Genomic DNA, 26,468 nt, shown 5'->3' with positions numbered 1-26,468 from the left:
GCAAGTCAAGTCCATCAAACAAGTTTGCCATGTACATGACATGCTCGTGCACTGAGCTATGCTCGCTCATAAAAATAACAAGATTACTGTCATCAAATTTAAACGAGCAGCTCAGTCCGACTCTCCGAACGTTTTCTTGAGATTCAGCATGATGCTAAGAGCATCGTCCATGCTCCGATGTTAGAGTTTGCAAGATTTGTGACATTATTATCATAATATAGCATTTAGCCACATTATTCATATTATGCCACCTTTTATGCAGTTCCTTTTTTCCGTCAATTGACTCATCGTTCGACAGATAAAACATGGAGTAGTAAGCAATACAACATTTTGCTAGTTTGTGATGAAGATAAACTCTAAATGGCGTTTCCATATAAAAATTGGACCGATTAAAAGACTTGTGCAAGAAAAATAAACAATAGGAGACATAGGCATATCTGAATAAACGAACATAAAAGCACATAATCGTAACAACACTATTGAAACCTTTTGATAAAATAATATTGATGAAACCTCCAACTGTCCAAGGAATCTCATGTATAAGCCACGCAATGTGGACGTTGAGACATGAACCCCTCAACCAGACTATTCACATAGTCGTTTAATTTCAATCCATGTTAACTTAACCTTTTGACAAATGAAATTAATGGTTGGACCTTAACTAGACCATATCATATTTAAAAAGGGACTCCGTGGGAAGTTGTACTCAATATGATACCTAAGCAATAACCGCAATCTAACTTTGAACATTACATTCTCGAAATTGATATACTCACTAGGACCATGCCGCTTTCAATTCAATTTCTCGGTTATCTTATTTAATCTCATCCTCTAAAGTACTTGTGAAAAATTACACGAGTAAGCCACGCAGTGTGGACGTTTAACGCATAACTCCCAGTACTTAAATGGATTAAATATTTTATTTAGAAGTCTCAGACTGTCAAACTGGTGAAAAACATATGTGAAGTAAGCCACACTGTGTGGACGTTTACTCACATTGCTGATCACTTTGTCTAGAAACCGCTTGTCGAGGTCTATATAATTTTAAGAATAAAAACTATTAAGTAATAACCACAATCTAACTTTGAAAATTAAATTCTCGAAATTGACATACTAACTAGGACAATGCCGCATTCAATTTAATTTCTTAGTTATCTTGTTTAATTCCATCCTCTAAATTACTAGTGAAAACTTTATACGAGTAAGCCACGCAGTGTAGACGTTTTCCGCATAACTCCACTACTTAAATGGATTAAATATTTGTAGAAGTCTCAACTTGACAAACTCGTGAAAGAACAAATGTGAAGTAAGCCACGCAGTGTGGACGTTTACTCACATTGTGAAACACTTTGTCTTGAGATCGTTTGTGGAAATCTAAATAATTTTTAATCAACTATAAAATCATAAAACTGCTTAGTATTTTTCTTTCAAAAGGTTTGATTATGCAAAAAAAAATCACATAATCCTAAACATGCTTTTCTAGAACTCAACATGTAAAACATACTCACAGAAATTCTAAAACATGCTTAATAAATGCGATAAAACTTAGCATGCTTGTTTAAGCGCAGTTAAGAAACATATATCAACAAAAATTGGATATGCTATAACTGCGATATCCAAAGCACTTAAACATCCACTACATGCTCTTGCATAATTTAAACATCTACGACATGCAAAGAATATATAAAAATAAAATAAATAATTCTTCGTGGCCCATTCGTGAAATCCATTTCTAATCTATTAAATTAAAATAGCGAAGAAATAAAATAAAACAGCCCAAAAAGCCAAATTGGGCAAGAAAAATGGCCCAAAACCGCATGTGGGCCCAAGGAGAGCGCTCCAAACCCGCAATCAAAACCCAGGTCAGCGCCCAAGCCCAAGAAAATTGGCCCAATGCCGCGGTCAAACCCTAGACCCGAGGTCAACAGACCAAACCCGCGAACCCTGCCCTGATTCGCGCTCCATTACCCGCTTCTCGAAACACACATAGCAGCTAGGGATGTCAATCTAGCCCGAAACCCGTGGGCTGACCCGATTAACCCGCTATTCGAGAGGGTTAGGGTTAAATATTTTCAACCCGATTAGCCCGGCACCCGATAGGGTCGGCTCGACTAACCCGATGGGCTAGCCCGAAATCCGAATACTTAATATTAAATATTTAGATATAAAGATAAAAAAATGATAAAATATTATAAAGTCTCATCATTTCACTTTTCTGTATTTTTGAGATGCTTTGATTCTGTGAATTCAAATTATTGTTGGATATTTTATTATTTTTTCGTTAACAAAGTTGAACATTTTATTGTTACAAACTTATTTTATATGTTATGTAATCTTGATGTTTTTTTCAATATTTTATATTTTTGCATTTGCTGCTTGCTATATAATTTATATATTTGATTTCTATGTATACTTTATACATTATACATTAGATCATTAAAAATAACAAAATACAAATGATTATTTTATTTTTACGCATTTAAGTCGACTAGCCCGAAACCCGAACGTTAAGGGTTAGGGTTTAAAATTTATAACCCGACAAAATCTCTAACCCAATTAGCCCGTACCCGATTAACCCGAAATCCGATAGGGGTGGCCCGAAACCCAGTGGGCTAGCCCAATTGATGTCCCTAATAGCAGCTAGAGTTTATCCTCGGTCTTTTCGCCGATCAGGCGCCGCCTAGAGTTCTTGCGCAGCTTTTCGACGCGGCGCCACCATCTGGACCGCCCAACTGCTGCCCTGAGTCCGCCTTCGACTGGAATCTCCCTGCCGCGGCCTCCTCCGGCGAGCGTCTACGCCAGTTGTAGAAGCGAGAGCAGCCACGAACCAATTCGCAGTTACTCTCCCCGTCACATCCTCCTATTCTTGGTGCAGTCACTTGCATCGCCGAACATCACCATAGCCTCACCGCTCGTCGCACGGCCGTCGAGCAGGCAGATGTTTCCAGAGCAACCTCAGCCCTCGACGCCGGCGAACGGTGTTCGCTTCAACGTAGCTCTATGCATATCCTACTGTCCAAGAATCATCCCACCGCTGGGCACTTGTGAAAACTCTCAATGCAGCCTTGTGCACGGTGGCGCTCGCCGGAAAACGGTGTCGGGCGACCAGCAAGAGCCCGGAAGGCCTCGAACATTACGATTCATCCTCGTCCTCCGTTCTTGATTATCGATCCGTCTCATTTTTCCAAATTACAGAATACATAACAAAAACGAATAAAATTTAAAAAAGCTAATCTAACCATAAATTTTCTCGTGGTGAAAAATAATTACAACGTAAAAAATGACACATCCCACGAATCAACAAACCACGAAGAACAACAACAGATAAAAAAAATTAAAACACGCACGTATTAATCGAACACGAATTATCTGATACCAATTGTAGGAATATTAAACTTAATTAATACTCGATTTGCCCGAGGATCATGATGCAACCCAAGGTTCGTCGTTGAAGACGCAAGAGTTGTTGAAGAAGTCTTTTGGGGATGGTGGCGCTCCATGTTTATGTTTGCTTTTGATTTATTTGCATTTGGACCGAAGTTGGACGACCTTATTTATTTTATTTGCAGCTTGTTATTTTAGAGCCCAATAGTTTAGTTTTTGGGTATTTTCAAAAATTTGGAGTAAGGGCCTTGTTTGGCTGATTAAGGTTTTATTTAAAGTTGTTTCCTTATTAGACTAGGTTTAGTTTTTGCCTATAAATAGGGCTTTATGTGTTGGCAAAAAATTAGACATTATTTTTATCAAAAAACTGTGAGTTTTTATTCTTTCTTGAGAGTTTTCGAATTCTTCTTGAAATTTCAATTCAAATTCATCTATCGGCGTAACGGCGAGTCAACCAACCCTCGTCGGGTGTCATTCATCGTCCCCTAGTTGCTGCGTCAACATCACATTGGGATATAAGGAATTCATTCGCCTATATGATTTCGTGGGTTAGATCAAGAAGTTTTGGGATTCCATTATCTATCGTTCGTTATCAAGTCTTCCGCTTGCGTGTTCGTTTGAACGGTCTGGCAAGGATCGTATCATTTGGCACCAGAGCCGCGTTTCGTATCCAAGTTTTATTTTCATTTCTGTCTTCGTATCAAGGGTAGAAATTCTAGGCTTTTTACGTTTTTCCGTAGTTCTGTGTTTAAGCTTTCGTTCCGTCAGTTGATTTTCATTTATGCGTTTTTAAAGTTTCGTCTGTTTTAGGGTTTCCATAATTACCATATATCTTCATCTGTGTTTATCATATAACTTTTCTGTGTTACCATATACTTCTGCCATATCTGTTCGAGTTTTCCATCCATCTATTAGAGTACCATAACATACAACCTTATCTATACGCCCATACACATCCATACTTCATATTTTCATTTGGTTCTTCATATTTATAGAATATACAGTCTGTGATTAGGGTTCTTGATATTTACAGAATATACAGTCTGTCATATTTTCATTTACATATCGTAGTGTTTTCTGGGTTCTTTGGGTAGTTTAGAACGTGCTGAACTCGTTTCTGTGCAGCATATTTTGGTTTTTTAGTTTTCGTTTCTTTGTGTCTTTCATCTTCGTTGGGTAGTATAGAGCCTTTAGAGTTAGTTTTGTTGCTGCGGTGATCTTGTGGGATGTTTCTTTTGGTGGTTCGTTTGTTATTGTTGGTGTTGAATTCAGCTGGTAGATTGAGGGAGTTCGTTTCCTTGACGGAGAATTTTGAGTGGAAAAAGGCAAGAGATAGTGAGATTATTAGAGGGAAAAATCCATTGTTTGAGTGATACACGAGTGCTGAGTGATTCATTGTTGAGTGATGCACGAGTGCTTGTGAGGTCGTGAGGTTCCTATTTTTGTTTTTAATAACCGTTTCTTATTTTCTGTGACAATATGTCAAAGAAAGATGAACATGGTTAGAATTTGGAGGATCAACCTGTCATTGATCCAAAGACGAAGTTCATAATGGAGGCACTTCGATCAGAATTGGGCAATATTCTGAGATCCGAGTTGGAAGGGGTGCATGAAAGGATCGATCAGATCGAGCAGTCTCACTCCAAAGAGACCAATTTCACTCGAGGAAGAGGCCGAGGCGGCAGGGGAGGCTGTGGTGGTAGAGGAGGTCGATTCCAATATCGTCAGTATGAGGAGCATGGAGACGATACATATTTTGGTGAGGAAGAGGACTGGCAGAGAGATGGTAGAAGGACTTGGCAAGATAACAATCTGGGCAACATCAAGATGAACATTCCCTCATTCCAAGGGAAAAACGATCCAGACTTGTATCTTGAATGGGAGAGAAAGGTGGAGCTTCTGTTTGACTGCCACAACTATTCAGAGCTCAAGAAGGTGAAGTTGGTTGTGATAGAGTTTTCAAATTATGTACTTGTTTGGTGGGATCAGATGGTGACGAGTAGGAGGAGAAACGGTGAACCACGTATTCAGACTTGGCATGAGATGAAGGCTGTGATGAGGAAGCGATTTGTGCCTAATCATTACTACCGATAGCTTTTCAACAAGTTGTAGAATTTGAAGCAGGGCAGTAGGAGTATGGATGAATATTACAAGGAGATAAAGGTTGCTATGATTTGAGCCAATGTTGTGGAGGAACGAGAGGTGACTATGGCGAGATTTCTAGTTGGTTTGCATTGGGATATTCGTGATAAGGTGGAGTTGCAGCACTATATTGAGTTGGAGGATATGGTCCACATGGCCATAAAGATAGAGAATTAACTCAAGAGGAGGGGCAATAATAGTAGCAACCAGAGACAGAATCAAACCAATTGGAGGCAATCCCATCCAGTTTCTAGTGGTTTCTCGTTAAAAGGGAACCAATGGGAGAAGAAAACGCCGCTGAGAGATGAAAAGAATTCGTTCTTTAGGTCCCGACCCGAGGGTTCAAATTCATCAAATTTCAGCAGTTTTTGATGGTCGAAATCCAGATAAGAAGTGCTTCAATTGTCAAGGATTCGGGCATAGTATGAGCGAGTATCCGAATATGAGACTTATGATCATGAGAGATGACGACGAAGTTGTGACTGATGGTGAGGAGACCGATCCGGATATGCCACTTTTGGATAATGTCGACTATGAAGAGGAGATTGCGGATATTTTCGCACCTGTTGGATAGTTGATGGTAGCTAGGAGAGCTTTGAGTGTTCAAACTCAATCCGATAAGAGCGAGCAGCGGGAGAATCTCTTTCACACGAGATGTCTTGTTCAAGACAAGGTGTGCAACATGATTATTGATGGAGGGAATTGCACGAATGTGACTAGTAGTGCCATGGTTGAGTGATTGGGATTGACCGAGGTGAAGCATCTCAAGCCGTATCGTCTGCAGTGGCTGAATGAGACCGGCGTCATCAAAGTTACAAGGCAAGTGAAGGTTTCTTTTAGCATTGGGAAGTATGAGGATGAGGTGTTGTGTGATGTGATTCGCATGCAAGCGAGCCACATCTTGTTGGGGCGTCCGTAGCAGTTTGATCGACGCGTGATTTATGATGGCTTCACCAACAAATATTCCTTTGAGTATAAACAGAAGAAGGTGTCACTTGTTCCTCTTACACCTTAACAAGTTTATGAGGATCAAGTGCAGTTGCAAAAAGAGGCGGAGAAGAAGAAGTCCAAGGAGCAGCACGTAGTTAGAAAAGAGAATGGATTGATGCGTAAGTCCCTTCTTGCAAGGACTAGTGATTGGAAGTGAGCCATGAAGGAGGAAATACCGATCATTGAGTTGTTGGCCAAGGGGCGCGTAAGAAAGAGTCTGAGTCCAAGATACATCGTTAAAGTGGTGTTTGAACCTGGTGATTGGGTATGGTTGCATATGCGCAAGGAAAGGTTTCCTTTTGATGTAGGTGACGACTTGGATTTGAGGACAAATCATCTTCAAGAGGAGGGGAATGATGCAGGCCAAGGTTCGTCGTTGAAGACACAAGAGTTGAAGAAGAAGTCTTTTGGAGATGGTGGAGTTGGCGCTCCATGTTTATGTTTGCTTTTGATTTATTTGCATTTAGGCCGAAGTTGGACGACCTTATTTATTTTATTTGCAGCTTGTTATTTTAGAGCCTAATAGTTTAGTTTTTGGGTATTTTCGAAAATTAGGAGTAAGGGCCTTGTTTGGCTGATTAGGATTTTATTTAAAATTGTTTGCTTATTAGACTATGTTTAGTTTTTATCTATAAATAGGGCTTTATGTGTTGGCTGAAAATTAGACATTATTTTTATCAAAAAACTATGAGTTTTTATTCTCTCTTGAGAGTTTTCGAATTCTTCTTGAAATTCCAATTCGAATTCATCTATCGGCGTAACGGCGAGTCAACCAACCCTCGTCGGGTGTCATTCATCGTCCCCGAGTTGCTGCGTCAACATCACGTTGGGATATAGGGAATTCATTCGCCTATATAATTTCGTGGGTGAGATTAAGAGGCTTTGGGATTTCATTATCTATCGTTCGTTATCAAGTCTTCCGATTGCGTGTTCGTTTGAACGGTCTGGCAAGGATCGTATCAGATCGTTTCTTGGATTATCTTAATTCAACATACATCGATTAAACCTTGCACCTAGTATGCTCTTATTAATTTAAATACTGCACTGAAGAGTTCAGAAATACGTGAAGAATTCCTAAGAATTCATCAATTCGTCGCTGAACAGGCCAGCCAACTTTAACCCTTCGTTTCAAGCCACAAACATCCTCTAATCGTATTTTTCCCAGAAATACGACTTCTTCGTCTTCGAGAGAGCTTTCTGTGGCTGCTTGTTTCACCTCTATTTGAGTGTTGTAGAGGAAGTTATGGCCGTTCTTTAGAGACTGCCAGAACTTGATTTCCTACGAAAATCTGACTTCAGCTCTGATCTTCTGGACTGTATCCCGCTCAATCCCCGATGTCGGATGGACAACGATCTTTGAAGATTCCCCGGAGAAAACACTCACACAACAAGCGCCGCTCAACTCTTACAGAAAACCTAATTTTGTAATCTGAAATTACGTATTACGTCTGGTCTATTGTGTTCTGAAAGCTAAACTGTATTTATAATTATAAATACAGGATATGGGCCATACTTATGAGTTGGGTTTTTTTTCTCTTTCTAGGCTCAGGAGTCTTTGGGCCAGCCCAGAGATCAAATACAAGGAATAAAGATGGGCCTCAAATGAATTAATTTTTATGATCAGCCCGGATCATAATTAATTCATAAATATTAATTCATTCCAGGGGCTGATCTTCATGGGGCTTGCACTGGGCTCCAGCCCAGTGCAAGCCCAAAATTTTAACCTGTATATATATATATATATATATATATATATATATATATTAAAAATATTTAATCAAATATCTACATAATTAAGCTTATAGTTCAGTCTAATTTTCAGAAAAAGATACAAAACTTTTTTATTATAATAATAAAATTTAGTTTATTCTTGTAGAAGATAGATTAACTCTTTAAAATATATATAAAGGTAGTTTCTTTTGGTTTCAGCCTTTCAATGCATCTGTTATTGAATTAATTGAAAGAAAATAATTTTTTATTATAGTCGGTGATCGAATTCTAATCCTAAGTTCATTAAAATTCTACTTAAACATAAAAACAAATTATACGAACTATTCAAAATTTTGGGCTCGGGGATAATACCTTCAAGTTCAGCCCTCCCCATCGACAAATCTTGGATCCGCCCCTGATTCATTCCACTAGAGAATCAATATTGACTTACCCCCTTTATTGCCGATGATGAGTCGGGGCTTGTATTTAGAGTTATCAAATTCCCGTATTTAAGATATCCAACATCCATTAATTAATTAAAGCTTCTGACAGCTTATATTAATTAATTTTTTTATTAATCCTTAAGTAGTACCACTCAACTTTATTATTGCAATTGAACTTAATCAACCTGCAGGATTTAGTGCAATAAACCTTTTGAACTCTTTAAGGGGATGTTATCATCTTGTACCGGATACGGTCACCTAATACAGATTACCAAATGTCATATATAAATTGCTATCATCCAAGATACAGAGTACTCAAGTTAATATGTAATTCTCGCCCATAGTAAGTCAAAGTGATACACAAATTTGTATATACACCTAAAATCTTATTATGATTTAAGTCTCATTAAGTCACCGAGATCTTGATTATTCACTTAGGCCAGACAGAAGAATACATCTCACTGTGATCCTATCAATATGTGTACACGCACCAGTATAGATAGGTAGCCAAGACAAACTACTTCCATCTAAACTGCAACCTAAACCAACAACTCGTCCTAGAGTCGTCTCGGCTGCGATCAATTTTATATCTCATAAGGTTATTCCAATTATATGGTCTTCTGTGATCTACAACACACCATATAATCTACTTATATAGAGATAATTGGACATACATATGCAATTATGAACAATTCAAATAAGAGATTAGATGGCAAACTCATGAATCATAATATACAAGCATAAAAGTTCTTGCTTTCAATGTACAAATTTAACACTGAAAATGTAATGATTAATTTAGCGGCCAAGAAGAGATCTAGGTCAGCCATGTGCTAAAATTTGGAAATTGTGATGAGCCTGTCGTGTCGTGTGAGAACAATATTTTACATAAAACACCGTGAAAGTCATACACAATATTCCACCTCATACTCACATAAAATAAAAAATATATTCCACCTCATACATTCGTTCTCATCACTTCTCCTTCACTAAACAATCAAATTTTTGCCATCTCATGAAACTCACAGATTTAAGCGTTGAGATGAAAATAATAGTGATAAAAAAGATAGGTAAATATCACTTTCAATCTCCTATTATTTTTTTTTTCGTTTATAAAAAATATAATTTATTACTTTTTGAAAATTATTCCTTATCTTCGTTCATATTTGATACTTCCTCTGTCTCATTACAAATATATATCCCATTACTTTTGAGCACAAAGATTAAAAAATGTGTAATTAATAGATAAAATGGAATGATAGAAATTATTTAAATATTAGGTATATAGAGATTATATTATCAAAAAAGGAATGAGACATTTGTAATGGAACATCCCATTATGAAAAGTGAGATATTTGTAAGAGTGGATTTTGAAAATAGCCACTTTGGAATTATAAATTTAAAAATTGGCCACTAAGATAAAAAATTTAAAAAATGACTACACTTACCATTTTACTCTTGCATATAAAAAATTTAAAAATTATCCGCGCATTCACACCTAGTCGAATTCACAACCATCATTCATTTTAGTTATAAATTAAAGTAGTCGTGAATTTGAGTTTTAAAGTTTGAATTCACAACTAAAAATAGTGTTAGTCGTGAATTCCAGTTTTAAAGTGTGAATTCACAACTATAAAATATTGTTAGTCGTGAATTCAAGTTTTAAAGCGTGAATTCACAACTAGAAATATTGTTAGTCGTCACTACTAGAAAAATAGCCTATTACTACATTTAAATTATGACATTTGGTAAAAACTGTCATTATAGATGCCCAATTAATACACTAGTCTTTTATTACATTTATATCAAACTCTAATACTACATTTTGAAATAAATGTCATAACGGAACTCATTTAATGACACCTCTATTAAATGTCATACAATTTTATAATAAAAATAATCCTATTATTATAAATTTGAATATAAAAATAAAACTATGAAAAAGTAAATAGGTACTAGTTATATATGACGTATATATATTAGCAAGGTTTTCAAAGTCAATGTGTTTTAGACTGTTAGTGTGAATATAATAATATACTCCCTCCTATCATTTTTATTTGTCATCCTAAGCTCAAGCACATTTTTTAATAAAAAAATATTTTACCCAACATAACCTCATTAAACATCACTTATTTTAGTGGAGTATTAAGTAATCCAATATTTATTTGGTGAAAAAAGAGCCGATCATCCATCACAAAAACTAGAAGAAATAGGAAGAGTCATTTTACTTGTGATTAATGCAAGATATTAAATAAGGTTAAGATTGAGATAAATTTTCAAAACGACAATTAAAACATAAATAATTGAGAATGCTAAAATGACAAACAAAAAGGATAGGAGGGAGTAGTAAACATCTTAATGAATTTTCAGCAGCAACATTTCCGCCAAATATTTTTATTTCAAATCGTTAATTTTAATGGACATGAACGATTGTTCTAAAATTCATCACTTGAGCAATATTCTAGGTATCAAAATTTTAAATATTTTGGATATGATATGCTAGTATTTTATATTTTTGTGCGGAAGAACAATTCATGGTGATAATAGGATATACTTATTATTTAAAAAAAGATACTATAAAGTATATATAAAATACTTCTAATAAATTTTATCTCCAATCCCTCAAAAATAAAAAAGAGTTTATCTCTCTTAGTGAAATGCAGTCGGCGCTAAATTTTTTGTTTTCCTCCTCTCTTGGGCGGTTACTCTTGAAGTGAAACAAAACTTCACAATTTCTCTTCCTTAATCTAGAGTTCATCATCAATATCGCAAAGGTCAATTTGAAGGAACACATGAGGTAAGGTTGGGCTCTCATTTATCTTGACCAATTTTATTGAAGTTTGATTTTGCCCTAATTTAATATTGTTTATTTTTTGAATGCTTTCATCTATTCTGAAATTCATTTTCATAAGATGCCTCTATCTCTTTTGGTCAATTGATATGTATTTCTAGGTAAGTGCTTCCCTCATACGCTTTGGTGTTTCTGTTCGGTTAAAGTGCACCAAACTAATGTATTTTATTCAATTTTTGTGCATTTTCATTGAATAGATCTAGAATTTGAGTATTTAGAAATATTGTTAGTTTAGAACTCAGAAGTATAGTTTAGTGCCAATTATTTATCAATACTGCATGGACTTATAAGAGTATATATATCAATTCTTAACATGCTCTGCTTTCTTTCTAGCGATATTCCTATAGAGATAGAATCTAGATTCTATGTTGATGTTGCTTATTTTTGTGTAAGAAATAGAATGAGCACTTTCCCTTTTGCTTATTTTTTCAGCAAGGTTGAAATGGATGCTCCCTAGTCCCTGGAGCCATTATCCACAACTATTTCCAGTGTATGTATTTTCCACCCCTAACTCTTATTGTCTAACATTAGCTAACTTATTATATGGCAATAGTTATGAAATTATAACAGTTATAGTTGACACGTCAAGTAATAAGTTCGATCCTTAACTATATGGAGCTATTCTTTTTGTTAGGCATTGTAGCATATTGTGGAGAGTATTGCTAAAGTCAGCATGTGAAGTTGTTTTTCATTATTGTTCTTATTTTTCCTGTAAAGTTGTTGGGGTGATATTATTAACTAATTGATGCATGGGTATTAATGAAGACAATTGTATTGAGATTGTTGTTTGATAACTAGTGTGTATTTGGATCAAACCTATTTATACAGAAGGTTCGTTGATTTGGTAAGTTTTAATCACTTAAATGACATGTTGCCATGATGTTTGTATTGTTATTTCTGAATATTTTGCAAGACGACTGCTTGGATTTTTTTGTCATAGGTTCTTACCATATCTTGAAGAGCCGAGAATGATAAATAGGTTGTTGGGAATTTGAAATAAATTACTATATTGATTGATGCTACTGCAAATATCCTATGTTATCTTATCACTCTTGTATTGAATATAATTCTAATGGATGTTACGTGCATCCTGGATTGATTTAGAGCATTAGGTACCTTGTTGATACAACGGAGAAGAGTATTTAAAAAGGTCGAAGAGACACACTTAGTGTGTGAGGTGGAGTTGAAACCCATAGCTTCAGGTATGTTGTAACACAGGCTATTGCTCTCACCAACTCTGATATGTATTGCCATTTTCAGTCATCCTTTTACTTCAGGTTCTCAAATAAGCTTATTTTTTTAGTGTTTGCATGCCTGATTTTGTTCAATGTGGCTTCGTTTTTTGTGTGCTTTCTCCCTTTCTATTTATATTTAATTTGATGACAGCTATTGCATGTTTGGTTTTAATTAAAGTTTTTGGATGGCTTTGTGCATGTGTGTAGGGGTTAAGAAGATCGTAGAAATGGGGCACACTTTTCAGAGCTTATGGAGAGCTTCAGCAGTTGGCTGGAAATTATCCGTTTAATCATGATCATGATGTTAACTTAGGTAGAACTTTAGAAGCTCCATGTACAACGAATTGTGTTTCTATCAATTTAATGATTTTCTTACACTACTAGAAAAATGACATGTTATGACACTTAAAAATGTCATCAGAAATATATTTTTATGACACTTTAACTATAATGGCACTCAGTGCAGGTGTCATATTAGGAAATGTAACAATAGGTTAAGTGTAACAATAAAATCTTTAAGACTTCACTTAAAAGCGTCGTGAAAAACTACTTATAATGTCATTGAAAAGTGTCTCAAAATGTTATTTAACACTATACTAATTGATAAGGACGAAAATTCACAAAATTACCCCATAAATACTTATAATTATGTTTTTCTCCAATAAATATCTATAAATTATATTTTTCTCCTTCAAATATTCATAAATTATATGTATATCAATACTGATATAGTTGTTTGTTGGATGATTGTAATATCATATCATTTTAAAAATTCTATATTAAAAATTAAAAAAAAAATTATATTAAAATTTATATCCAAATAAATGTGATTTTTCTTTTCTTAGAACTAATATATTGGAAGTAAAAATATTATTGTATTTTTATAGGGCGAAATTGTAAATTTAAAACATTTGAAGGATGAAAATACAATTTATAAATGTTTGAAGGAAGAAAATTGTAAATGATAGATATTTGTAGGGAAAATGTAATTATAAATATTTATGGGAGGTATATTGTAAATTCTCGTCGTAGTAAATTAGTGTAGTACTCCCTCCGTCCCACTGTAAGTGAGACTCTTTCCTTTTTGGGTAATTTTTTTTCCTTTAAACACCTTTTCGCTTTTTTACCTACACACAAAATACACATTTCTTAATTCCCGTGCCCAAAAAAAAGGTCTCACTTACAGTGGGACGGAGGGAGTAGTAAATAACATTTTGAGGCACTTTTTAGTGACACTACATGTGTTTTTTCATGACGTTTTCAAGTGAAGTTATACAAGTTCTATCCTTACATTTAACCTATCATTACATTTGCTAACATGACACTTGCATCAAGTGCCATTATAGCTAAAGTGTCACGATAACAGGTTTCTAGTGACGTTTTCACGATTACTTGAATTCACAACTAGCAATAGAGTTGGTTGTGAATTCGTGATTTAAAACTCGAATTCACAGCTAACACCAGCAATTCAATCGTGAATTCATCAAACTGGTTGTGAATTCTAATTTTAAAACTCGAATTCACAACCAAAATACTAGTTGTGAATTCGATATTTAAAATTCGAATTCACAACCAACATTAACGATTCAGTTGTGAATTCATCTAGGTAGTTGTGAATTTATAGATCGGTTTGTGAATTCAAGAACTTTAAGTTGTGAATTTATATAGATTTGATCGTAAATTTAAAAACATTAACAACACAGACTCACTTCATAACAATATTCGATGAATTTCAAAGATGAATTTCTTTAAGAAAATAAATAAATATTTAATATAACTAAAGATTTTTCATTTAGTAACAAAGATTTTTCAATTTAGTCGTGAATCTGCAGATAAAAGTATTGTAAAAATTGTAAGCTTCGAAACCCTATGATATTTTCAACGTTAAGCAAAGCCAAAATAGGTTCGCCATTCCAATTTGTAATTCCTAATACCAATTCTCACAGCACAGAAAAAGAAATGAAAAGAAATTAGAGAAAATAGAAGGAAAAAAAATTGAAAACTAATTCAACAAATTTCCATACTCTTACTCCAAATCTCTGAAAATACTTGGATCATACACACATGGACCAAATCTCTTAGTTTATTCACTGTAATTAATCTGTTTTCAGCAACAAATAATGGCTGCCAACTCCATCAACTTGATGATTGTCTCCATCCTGCTTACCTCTGCAACTAATTTGCTTCTCGCAGAGTAGCAATGAAGGCTTCCTATCCCCACAGTTGTATGCTTGATCAGTGCGGCAGGAGGCTGTGCGCACTGCAGGGGAGGAGATCGACGGAGGGGGAGATCAACTGTTGCAGGATAGAGAAGAGAGAGGAAGAGGGAATTGAGGTGAGATTGCAAGAGAGAGAAGATCTGGTGTGGCTATTTTTTTAATTTTGATTTTAATTTTAATTTTAGAGACAGTTTAATCATTTCGCCAAAAAAACTAGCCAAATTTTTAAGTTTTTATTCCATAGACTAAATTGTAAATTTACTAAAAGAAAATGACTACTTTTATATATTAACTCTAGGAGGGAGTATTTTTTAAAAGTTCATCCATTTAATACATTAACTTTGATGATTTCTTCTAACACTTTATACATATCTCTCAATAATTTATTAAAATCTATGTGCGCCAAACCACGTTATAATTTTTTAAACAAAAAGAGTTTATTATTATTATTAAAAATATTGTTTAAAATCATAAATTAACAATTTTGTATTCAAAATGGATAAATGCATTTTGGATTCAAATTTCAAAACACAAGGACACTTTATTCTCCGACATTCCACGGTATAAACACAACGAATAAAAGTCTTACACTTTTAACTTAAAGAAAATCAACATACACAAGACAGTAGTAGTCAAGCGAGAGAATCAATAATCCCCAAAACGACGTCGCAGATGCGCTTGAGGCCGTCCTCGCGGTGGGCCATCTCCGGCGGGTAGAGCAGCCCCGGCGACCTCTTAAAGGCGTTGCGGCAGCCGTCCGGGTAGTCCGCGGCCGCCATGACATGCATGTAGGCGTAGTCGTAGAGCTCGTCGCTCAAGTCTTGAAGCGAGCTCTTGAGCGCCTCACTCGCAAATGCATACTTGTCGGCGCACTCCTTGATCGCCTTCTTCGCTGATGTGCTGTTTGCGGCGGCGCTGAGCAGGTAGGCGTTTGTGGCGGTGGCGTTGGCCACCCCGAGCCTCACCATGATCAGCGCCAGCCCCTTGGCGTCGCCGGCTTTGGGGCTCGACGAGTCGGATTTCAGCGACGACACGCAGAGGTCGTAGTACTTGGTGCTCTTGCATGTCTGCTGGATCAAGTCGGCCGACGATGACGTCCTCGGCCGGAGTGAGAGGGAGATAGTGAAGAGGAGCATGAACCAAGAGTATCGCATGTTGTGATGGAAATGTAATGGACGAAATGATTTGCATGTGGAACTTGTAATACTGAAAGCTTTAAGTATTTTAGGGTAAATTACTTTAATTATATATTATTTTTTTAAAATGTCACCAACTCTTTGCTTCGAAAAAAATTCACCCGCATTATAAAATTTGACTTTGAAATAATGAATCACTTCACCATATTCTTTGATATAGGCTGTATTAATTAAATTTTGAATTCGAGATTTTTAGAAGACAATTTTCCTATGAATCAATTAGGAGTTTTTGCCCATAAAATCGATAATTCAATGATTTTATAATAATACAAAATAAGAATATTTTGCTTGGTGGGGGCCCCTCATTTCTTTCTGTGTCCACCATTAATTATATGTGGAATATTTCTTTTCCATCTAATCATCAAAAAGGCATCGTGATCCCCTAAATATTCGGCGAACTAATTCATTATATCATCATCGAATTTTATATATAGTACGCGGCAAAGTCGGGGGTTTTATAAATAAAATCGTGAAATTAGGGACATTTTAATTCATCCAAATTTTTACAACTACATTTTGGACTCAATTGGCTGCTTCTCTAGTCGCCTTGAATAATGTACCACCAAATGAGTTGTTCTTTTTGTTGTTTTTCTTGGGATTGAATGGAGGCATCTGTTTGGCAGCAAAGATCACATTTATTGGTGTGTTTTGGAAACGAGCCAAGAACCAAAAATGGTCACGGGCCGACTCACATCTTCCAAAGTAGAAGAGACCCATTATCCGATCCACATTTTATTAACATCCACTACTAGAAAAACGCTCATAGATAACGGATTTTATCTGTTATCTATGAGCAAAAAAAGCGTTGTGTATAGTGGTGTTATCTATTATAGGTGTCATACACAACGGTTTAAAAACCGTTATCTATGCAGGGAAAAGATAACAGTACAACCACACATACATAACGGTTATAAAACCGTTATCTATGAAGGAAAAAGATAACAGTACAACCATACATACATAACGGTTATAAAACCGTTATCTATATTGATTATACATAACGGTTTTCGACTGTTATGTATTATAATTTATCCGTTATCTATTCCATAATATATATTTTTTCATATTATAGTTAACAATTTTTTATACTTTTTATAACGGTTTAAACCGTTATCTTTGTAAGAAAAAGATAACGGTTTTCGACTGTTATGTATTAGAATTAATCCGTTATGTATTATATAATATTTCTTTTTTCTCATAACATAGTTAACAGTTTTTTATACTTTTTATAACGGTTTAAACCGTTATCTTTGTAAGATATAGATAACGGTTTTCCACTGTTATGTATTAGAATTTATCCGTTATGTATTATATAATATTTTTTTTCCATATTATAGTTAACAGTTTTTTATACTTTTTATAACAGTTTAAACCGTTATCTTTGTAAGACATAGATAACGGTTTTTTGTACCTTTTATAACGATTTTAACCATTATCTTTAATATTTAATATTTTTTTCTCAATTTTTATGTTATTTATATAAAGAAATAAATAAATAACTTTAAAACAACAAAATGATAAAATCAACAATAACAATATTATATATTATCCAAAATATTCGTACATTATCATCCGAATGAACCAAGTATCAAGTATCTAAGATCATTACATATTTCGATTCACTTCCTGGCTTATCCACTCCGACAAAGTCCTCATCGACCTCTCAAAGGCTTCCTTCGCGCTCATCTCCATCTTGATCTTCCTCCCTTTTTGAAAGTAACATCTCCATCTTGATCTTCCTCCCTTGATAAAAACTCATATGCGTGCACACAAAGGCTCAGCTGGAATACATCAAACTACAAGTCCAACACTGATGCACACTAATTTATTTGCTCAAGAATTTTCCTTCCAAAGCTCAGTTCAAGTAAAGGCATCTATTTTTCAAAATTATCCATCTCCACATAAGTGTAAATGGTGACTAATGCTGATAATAATACTCAAGAATTTCCTGCATATTAAGATATCTCAAATTACCATCTTTCAATTACTTCTCAGTACTGTAATAATACTCAAGAATCAAGATTATGCCTAAACGGTGACTAATAACATACCAGTGTCCTTATACAGAGAACTACTTTTGTTACGTAAGGCTGAAAAATTCAGCATATGGAACAGAACCAACCCGGTGGCTAACGTGAAATTCAAAAGAAAGAATTGGAAAATCAGATATCTGCAAACATTTAATCTTTTACCTTATAATACCTTGCAAACATATTAAACCTTCCAATATCCAGAAAGATATATACAGATTCCTCCAGGCATGAAATTGACTCTGCAAACCATGAAACTAACGTCATAGCAATTCAAACTGGAAAATGAAACAAGACGAGAATATATGATCCAAATAACTATTTATCATGAGTATCAGGAAATATCAACCACAAAATCATATATGATTAAACATAGAGAATTACACAGCCAAACAAAAAGTAACCACACCTTGTATATTGCTAAAGTATCTTAACATTCAAACTAATTGTCAGGTTGATCAATATGAGTAGGTACTATACGTTTCTGTGATATTGGATATGGTCTTAATGGCCTGAAAAGGACAGAGAAATAAACCAGATAAAAAAATTAAACATAAATTTTGTAGTTGGGACAAGCATTGTTTTATTTTTGTGGTTAGAGGTAATTAAAATGATAAAAAAATTAAACATAAATTTTGTAGTTGGGACAAACATAAATTAAAACCAGTCAAAATGTGGAAGTTTTGGTGTCTGTGCTTGTCCTTCTATCAAGCAGTAGAGCCAGCCGTCACCCGGCAGACCCAAGTTCTGTTCACTATAACTTTCAGATGCAATTAAAGAAGATTTTGCATTCAAGTGAACAGATTTATGGGAACTCCAGGATGCCTTGAAACACTCTTGGGAACTGGAAAGGATCAAGAATAGGCATTACTTGCAACCAATTCCAAAAGGAATGAAGCCTAATCAGCAGAAGTGTTTCATGCAGAACAAAGTCAGATAGATGCTCTGTAGAGGCTAATACAATACTAAGGCCAGGAGTCAGTCTACAACGCACCTAGCTTCGAAGATCCCCAATTGTCTTACCTACAATTTCTAAGTCTAGGACAAATTTAATCCAGCATTCCAGCTTCAATGGAAATAAAACTAGAAGCTAGTAAAATTACACTCCAAAAGCGCAATCAAAGAACGAACCAGAAAGCAGCACCTTCACGGCGAAGCTTTAGTTCTACGCACTTGGGGCACCTGTAATCAGCAAACACCACCATGAATAGTGCACAGTTCATAGCAATTCAACACACTTCTAAAATTTCCAAAACAAAAACAGAAATCCAGTAAATGAAAGACCCGCCACCAGTCACCAGCAAACCAAAGTTAACCAAATAGTCAATAGATGAGATTGAAGGGTTTTATCCTAGCTCCCTTCCACGCTCATATTGAACTAAACAAAATCACCCTAAATTATAGTATAATTAAATACTGGGAAAAAGAAGAAGACGAAAATTGAGTTGATATCCTCTGTGACAAAATGAGTTTGTAGATTCATAGCTGATTATCGCTTGACCGCATTCAACAAAAAAAAAAAAGCACGTGACATAACCTGTTCTTCTCCAAAATAGCCTGTACTTGGAGATCTCTTTCCTGTTCTTCTCCGAAATAACCTGCAGCAAAATCAGAAACACTAATTAGCATTTGAAAGAGGTGCTTCAAATTACCAATCTGAATTATTTTGTCTGCCTCGCTGCATATATTCTTCACGGTAGCTCTGCCTCACCAGACACCAGCTGAGCTACCCCATACTCCAGCCATACCATAGTACACAAAGGGCTCAAATCAGCCACCCAACATTGTACCATTTCGTAGGTACTCAAGTCTTCAGCCAACCACCCTACACTCTTTAACATTTCAGCCAACACACACCCTTATTCATTCCTTATTCACCAGGGAAGTAAATTGATCTACCTGCTACCAGAAACTTCAAGTTTCAGTTCATGTAATACTTCAACAGCCAAAAAGTAAGAGGGCCTTCATTCATTACTCTACCAGACTTCAAGGTATATAAACCTTGTCTTCAATTCTTTCAAATAGATGAACAAATAGCATACACACAGAATATGGGAAAAACCTTAGCCCACTATTGTCATAAATAGATGAACAAGATAGCCATGGCAAGCTCAATGATAGATGTTAAGTTCTGATATCTTTCTTACACTATCATCGATAGAAAAGAGATGGGATAGGAAACTTAGCTTCGAATTGGATAATATACAATTTGGGAGAATATAAAAGAACATTTCCTTAAACTTTCCCATCTCAGACCAGCTCCTGTAATAGAAATAAAAGAACATATATTCTCTGAGAAGTAGAACTCTTGTAACTACCACTAATTTTCACTGGATCACACTTACCTTTAATTGCTTGAAATGTATTTGTAATATTCTGTCTATTTAGCCCTGCCATCACTCTCGCTCTCTCTTTCGGCTCTTCGATCTCGATGTCATCTAAGCCACGGACAAAACAGAAAGCTTAGACTTGCAAAACAACAACAAAAAACCAAAGAAGCAAATACCTATATCCAACTCCTCATTCATAATCTTCTTCTCCTCGCTTTCAATCTCCCTTGCAAAGTTGGATGTCGAAAATATGGTACACAGTTCTTCAATACTTTGTCTGCAATCTTCAGTTTCCACCTCATGCCCGTTCCTCGATTTTGAACTCTTATTGTCTTTTATCACAGAGGCAAATATGCCCTGTCAAAACACATCAGTTGAACAAAATGAAAATTTGCAATCAATATGATGGACGACGGTGTTCTATCTAGCAAACGACGACGTACCTTCTTCTTCTCTTTCACGGGCGGTGTATAGATGAGCCCTTGAGCATTTACAAGGTTTTTCTTTAGAACCATGGAGACCGAGTCCACGAATCTATGATGGAATAAGTCAATTTTATTTTCCTTATACAAAACCAAAGATCATAAAAGCAGAATAGGGAACTAGATCATATGTGACCTATAAGCCTCATGAAGCAAAGTTGAGACGAAAACTAACTCCTGATTGCCGTTAACCTGGTTCAGAGTAAATACAAGTATGTTAGCAGTCTTTTTAAGGTAACTGTTGAGCGACAAAAGTAATGCTGAAGACTTACAATGATGAGTTCGCCATCAAGGGATGACGACACTACAATGTCAGAAACGGAGAAAGGTCTAGAAGTCGAAAATGTGAGCACTCTTATTGAACTTTCTTTCACTAGAGACAATTCTGGCAGGGATCTGAAGTTTCACATTAACACAAGTAAGAATCAGGTTAGCCAAATTCAATCATTCAACAAATTGGAAACATTTAGTATGGCACGAATAAGGACATATCACCTAATCTCGATTTTTCCACTGGCAAAAACAAGTATAAGTCCGACATCTGGAGAGCCAAACGTTGATGCCGAGTAACAAGGGGAACTGAATTTCTTTTTGTACATCACTTTCTTAACACCCTGTAGATACGTAAGAGCAGATTTAGTCAACCTTTCTGAATATGTTACGTTGATTACATGACAGCCGGATGCGAGTATACCTGGACTAAATGCAATAAGGAAAATGCATACACTGATTTCTCAGTGCATAGCAATAGAGAGAGAGAGAGAGAGACAGAGACGCACCTAGCAAGTTTGCATCACATAATACAAAATTCCCACAACCCTTTCTCCAGCAACAAGCTGTTGACTTTCGACATCTCTTTACTCTTAAATTATACATACCATATCTGTAGAGCAAGATCATGGGGCAGGTCGACGCACTCCGACAGCATGGGTATTAAACAAACAGGCACCTGCACATATTCAAGAAATACAACCTGCATTCACACACCAATATGGCTCCAGTCTCCAGACAGAGACTCGAGAATTAGGAAGACTAGTTTAACAGCACGACATTCAGCTACTCACATTCTGAAACCAGAAGGCGGAGAGGAAGTCATAAAACAACAGGGGAGTACACAAAAAAGCCACACAAGTTGTAATTTGTAAAGAACTTAGGAATCAATTCCAATATAATGTAGCAAAAATAGATGTAAACAGGATTCTTTCCTCTACAACAAATCTAACATTACGCAAACACAAACTCACCAAAGAAACACCTTAGGCTGCTTCAAAAAAGCATTCTCGGTAGAAGCAAAAACCCTAGTCCGCAGCAGCTGAGAGTGAACCATGTGATTCAATTAATCAAAACAAATACACCCTCTCTATTTAAGCTTAAATATTTCCCAATTATTTCAACTCCAACAGCAAAATAAACACACCTTATCTATTCAGGATCAAAAGCCTTTCTAAATGACAGCAAATCAAAAAAGATGAGAATAACAAAAACCCCCAAAAAAGAGAAAACCTCTTCAAGTGTGTGGTTCGAACGAAATAGACAAATTGCAGCTAAAATTCCAAAATTATCAAAAATAAATAAATAACAGGACAGCAGCGGCTCGACCGCCGCAGAGGCGCGGGCTTGCGGCAATGACTGCCAACGCTGCTGGATCCGCGGTAGCCGCCATGAATGAGACGGAGAGATAGGGCGAGTGAGAGCAAGAGAGAGAGAGAGACAGAGAGAGAGAATACCGAGACGTACCGTAGCGGCGCGAAGAGTAATTACCGGCGTATGCAGTGGCTATCCGGGGCGGAGGTCGTCGGCGGCAACAATAGTGTTTGGGGATTTTAGGTGAGGAAGAATTTGGGGATTTAGGGATTTTAGGGCTTCACCTCCGAGAAGAAGGGGATGTAAGATACGGGCGGCGGGCGGAGGAATGGCAGCGCGGAGGTCGTCGGAGGAACGGCGGCGCAGAGGTCGTCGGAGGAGTTCGTGCGCTGAGAAGAAATGAACGGCAGGAATTGTTGGAGAGGGAGTGAAGAAGAGAAAACTTAGTGAATTCACGATTTTATTTGGGTGAAAATAATTAAAAGATGGCATAGATAACAGTGGCTTAACGATTTCGTAATACCGTTATGTATGCAACTAATAGATAACGCAAAAACATAACGCATTTGTTCAAACCGTTATCTATGCATTTAGACAACACTACATAGATAACGGATTTTCGCAAAACCGTTATCTATTCCTAAAAGTGCGCTCATACATAACGGTTTTTGAAAAAAACCGTTATCTATTCACTGTTATGTATGTAAACTTTTGTAGTAGTGATCTATCTATCTATTATTTAATAGATTACATATTCAAGGACTCCCCTTAATTCAAGATCCTATGTGGCACATCCTCTATTCACTATTCTAATTTATCTTAAATCCTCATTTAATCATTCTAATCTATACATTCTCTCATCCCACATTGAATTTATAGTAGTCAATGACTACTAGAGAACACTTATAAAAGGTTTAGATATAATGTGTATTTCTCCATCCCTCAATTATTTTGCATATTCAATTAAATTTGGTTGATTAATTAATTGGCCAAATAAATAGTTTTATTTTTATTGAATTTTTTTTATCAATTATTAAAATGTCAATGCTAATTGGCTAAGTAATTGATTTTTTTAATTAGAAAATATTTAAGTTCACAAAATTATAAGTTGACGTAATTTGAAGAATTGTAGAATTGCATTTCTCCATATGTTAAATATTGGAGCAAATAATTAGAAAATATTTGCTAGATTTTTATAATTTTTGAAACATAAATTTTTAAACTGATGTAGCCCCTTAGAAAAAATTGTCATGATTATATGATTTTCTCTATTTTTTAATTTTATTCATCTCAAGTCCTCATTTTAATTATTTTTTATCCAATCCCACATCAAATTTATAGTAGTCTATGCCTACTAGAGAACATATATAAAAGGATTAGATACAATGTGTATTTTACCATATTTCAAGTATTTGCACCTCCAAATAAATTTGATCAATTCATTAGTTGACTAAATAAATAATTTTATTCTCTAAAAAAAAGTTTTATTTTTACTAAAAAAATTATTTTGACCAATTATTAAGATGTCAATACTAATTAGCTAAGTAAATGACTTGAAGAAATATAGAATTGCATTTCTCCGTATGCTAAATATTTGAGCAAATAATTAGAAGAAAATATTAGAAAGATTATTATAATTATGAAACATAAACTTTTAAACTGATAGTATAAGATAAAATCAATGTACTTCTCTTAGAAAAAATTAACATGTATGATTATACGATTTTCTCTATTCCTTATTTTTAATCATTTTTATCCATATCTTCTCCAATACCATATCAAATTTATAGTAGTCTATCTGTTGAAATAGAAATTTTATTGAAGAAAAACAAAAACCTTGAGAGCACAGGCGCAAACAAGGAGAGTCCGGAAAAATCAAAACAAGAAGACAAAAAACCCAAGCGTAAGGAGAAGGAAAACAACAAGAACGAACAAAAAACGGGACCGCAGGCGCCAGCGGAGTCAAGGCGCCAGAGGAGTCGAGGCGCCAGAGGAGTCAAGGCGCCAGAGGAGACGAGGCGCCAGGGGGATCAAGTCGCCAGAGGAGTCCAGGCGCCAGAGAAGTCGAGGCGCCAGAAGAGTCGAGGCGCCAGAGGAGTCTAGGCGCCAGAGGAGTCGAGGCGCCATGGGAATCGAGGCGCCAGAGGAGTCGAGGCGCCAGAGGAGCCAAGGCGCCAGAGGAGTCGAGGCGCCAGAGGGGAGGAGACGCCAGATGAGTCAAGGCGCCAAAGGAGACAAGGCGCCGGAGGAGTCAAAGCGCCAGAAGCGTGCCCGAGCCAACCTGCCAAACAAGAAACAAAACAGCAGCAGACCAAACAAACCAAAACACAACAGAGCAACGAAGAAAAGAAGAACAACAAAGCGAAAAACCAACCCTTCCCCCCAGGGACAAAGGTCAAGGGTGGATCAGCACCTCAAACGTTCCATCAAACCACCAAACCGGCCCCGGAAAGCAAAGGCTTCACGAGGCTCCCCCACCAAAACAAGCCGGAAACAGACCTGCCTCAAGCACTGCAGACCGAGGATGAGAACGAAGTAAAGTCTGGGGAAGCAACATCAAGAAAAGCGACCAATCTGGTCAGACCCGATTCCCCGCAAGCAGTGAGTCTCCTAAAGCGAAGCCGTTAAGAAACTCAACCAATATTACCAACTTAAATATAAACATTGAAGGCCATCTTCACGGGATGAAGTAGTTGGGGTAACCAAAGAAAACCCGCGAGGTTTCCCATGCTCATAACAATACCAATTTATAGTAGTCTATCATTACTAGAGAACATATATAAAAGGAGTAGATATAATATGTATTTTCCCATCCCTGAATTATTTTGCACCTCCAATTAAATTTGGTCAATTAATTAGTTGGTCAAATAAATAATTTTATTTTTATTGAAAATATTATTTTGATCTATTATTAAGATGTCTAGCTAAGTAAATGATTTAATTTTAACTAGCATTTACACCCCGTGCAATGAACGGAAAAATATTTTAATTTTTTATATTTATATTAAATTAATACTAATTTAATTATCAAATATAACTTTTACATTTTAAATCAAATATCTACATAAAATATATCAAATTAAAGCTCTTATCGTGATCTTTAATTTGATATCCATATTAAATATTTTATAACCAATCGAATTTCACGATTTTGAAAAGAAATAAATAAAAAAGAAGTTAAAGAAAAAATATAGTTTACAAATTAACTTTCAATTTGATTATAATTTCAAAATTTCCATTCAATTTTGAAATTGATTTCAAATTGAGAATTGTCTTTTTAATATAACTAGCATTTGCATCCCATGCAACGCACGAGAAAATATCTTTTATTTTTTTATATATAAAAGTTAATACTAATTCAATTATCATACTCATAAATATAATAAAAATTAATTTTAACTAAATATATTTGAATTGAATATTAAAAAATAAAAAAAATAAAAAAGAATTTACAATTATAAAATTTGATATTATGAAAAGCAAAAAAAAGTTAATTTTTTTAAAAAAAGTAATAAAAAAGAATTTAAAAAACATTTTTTCAAAATGATGAGGGAGGAGAGAGAAATTTATAAAATTATAATAAACAAATTTAATTTGTACATTTTAAATCAAATATTTACATAAAATATATCAAATTAAAGCTCTTATCGTGATCTTTAATTTGATAGGTATATTAAATATTTTATAATTAATCGAATTTCATAATTTTGGAAAGAAATAAAACAACAAATAAGAAGTTAAAGAAATGAAAAATAAAAAGAAAAATATAGTTTAAACATAAACCTTCAATTTTATTATAACTACAAAATTGAAACTTAATTTTGAAATTAATTTGAAATTGATTTCAAATTGGAAACTGCCTTTTTAATATAGTA

The 26,468-nt window shown here is 35.2% G+C and overlaps 2 protein-coding genes and 1 long non-coding RNA gene across 3 annotated transcripts; all 3 read right to left on the bottom strand.

Annotated features, from left to right (window-relative positions):
* Positions 1–15,492: 15,492 nt before the first annotated feature.
* LOC130989081 (cell wall / vacuolar inhibitor of fructosidase 2-like) lies at positions 15,493–16,227 on the bottom strand. Its single transcript, XM_057913051.1, has one exon. The coding sequence runs from the start codon at positions 16,123–16,125 to the stop codon at positions 15,604–15,606; it is 522 nt and encodes a 173-aa protein (XP_057769034.1). The 5' UTR covers positions 16,126–16,227; the 3' UTR covers positions 15,493–15,603.
* A 2,645-nt stretch (positions 16,228–18,872) lies between these two features.
* On the bottom strand, positions 18,873–19,631 carry LOC130989080 (uncharacterized). Its single transcript, XR_009090451.1, has 2 exons — positions 19,329–19,631; positions 18,873–19,041 (listed from the first exon to the last, which is right to left on the bottom strand). It is a non-coding gene; the product is annotated as an uncharacterized LOC130989080 (long non-coding RNA).
* An 816-nt stretch (positions 19,632–20,447) lies between these two features.
* On the bottom strand, positions 20,448–22,619 carry LOC130990763 (uncharacterized). Its single transcript, XM_057914995.1, has 8 exons — positions 22,254–22,619; positions 21,704–22,076; positions 21,505–21,623; positions 21,282–21,405; positions 21,146–21,201; positions 20,971–21,061; positions 20,704–20,884; positions 20,448–20,635 (listed from the first exon to the last, which is right to left on the bottom strand). Exons 3-8 carry the CDS (start codon positions 21,606–21,608, stop codon positions 20,448–20,450), a joined length of 744 nt encoding a protein of 247 aa, XP_057770978.1. The 5' UTR covers positions 21,609–21,623; positions 21,704–22,076; positions 22,254–22,619.
* Positions 22,620–26,468: the final 3,849 nt, after the last annotated feature.

Source organism: Salvia miltiorrhiza, chromosome 6, assembly GCF_028751815.1.
Source record: "Salvia miltiorrhiza cultivar Shanhuang (shh) chromosome 6, IMPLAD_Smil_shh, whole genome shotgun sequence".
Lineage (NCBI taxonomy): Eukaryota > Viridiplantae > Streptophyta > Magnoliopsida > Lamiales > Lamiaceae > Salvia > Salvia miltiorrhiza.
The sequence above is the reverse complement of the archived record's forward strand: the minus strand, read 5'-3'. Positions and strand labels throughout refer to the sequence as shown.

Bases quoted from the DNA above. Each gene is read 5' to 3' on its own strand.
- LOC130990763 (XM_057914995.1), bottom strand. From the start codon at position 21,608: ATGTACAAAAAGAAATTCAGTTCCCCTTGTTACTCGGCATCAACGTTT. The intron at 21,406-21,504 runs GTGATATGTCCT...GTGAAACTTCAG, and splicing joins AGTGGAAAAATCGAGATTAG to ATCCCTGCCAGAATTGTCTC. The intron at 20,636-20,703 runs GTATTTGCTTCT...TCCGTGGCTTAG, and splicing joins GAATGAGGAGTTGGATATAG to ATGACATCGAGATCGAAGAG.
- LOC130989081 (XM_057913051.1), bottom strand. From the start codon at position 16,125: ATGCGATACTCTTGGTTCATGCTCCTCTTCACTATCTCCCTCTCACTC.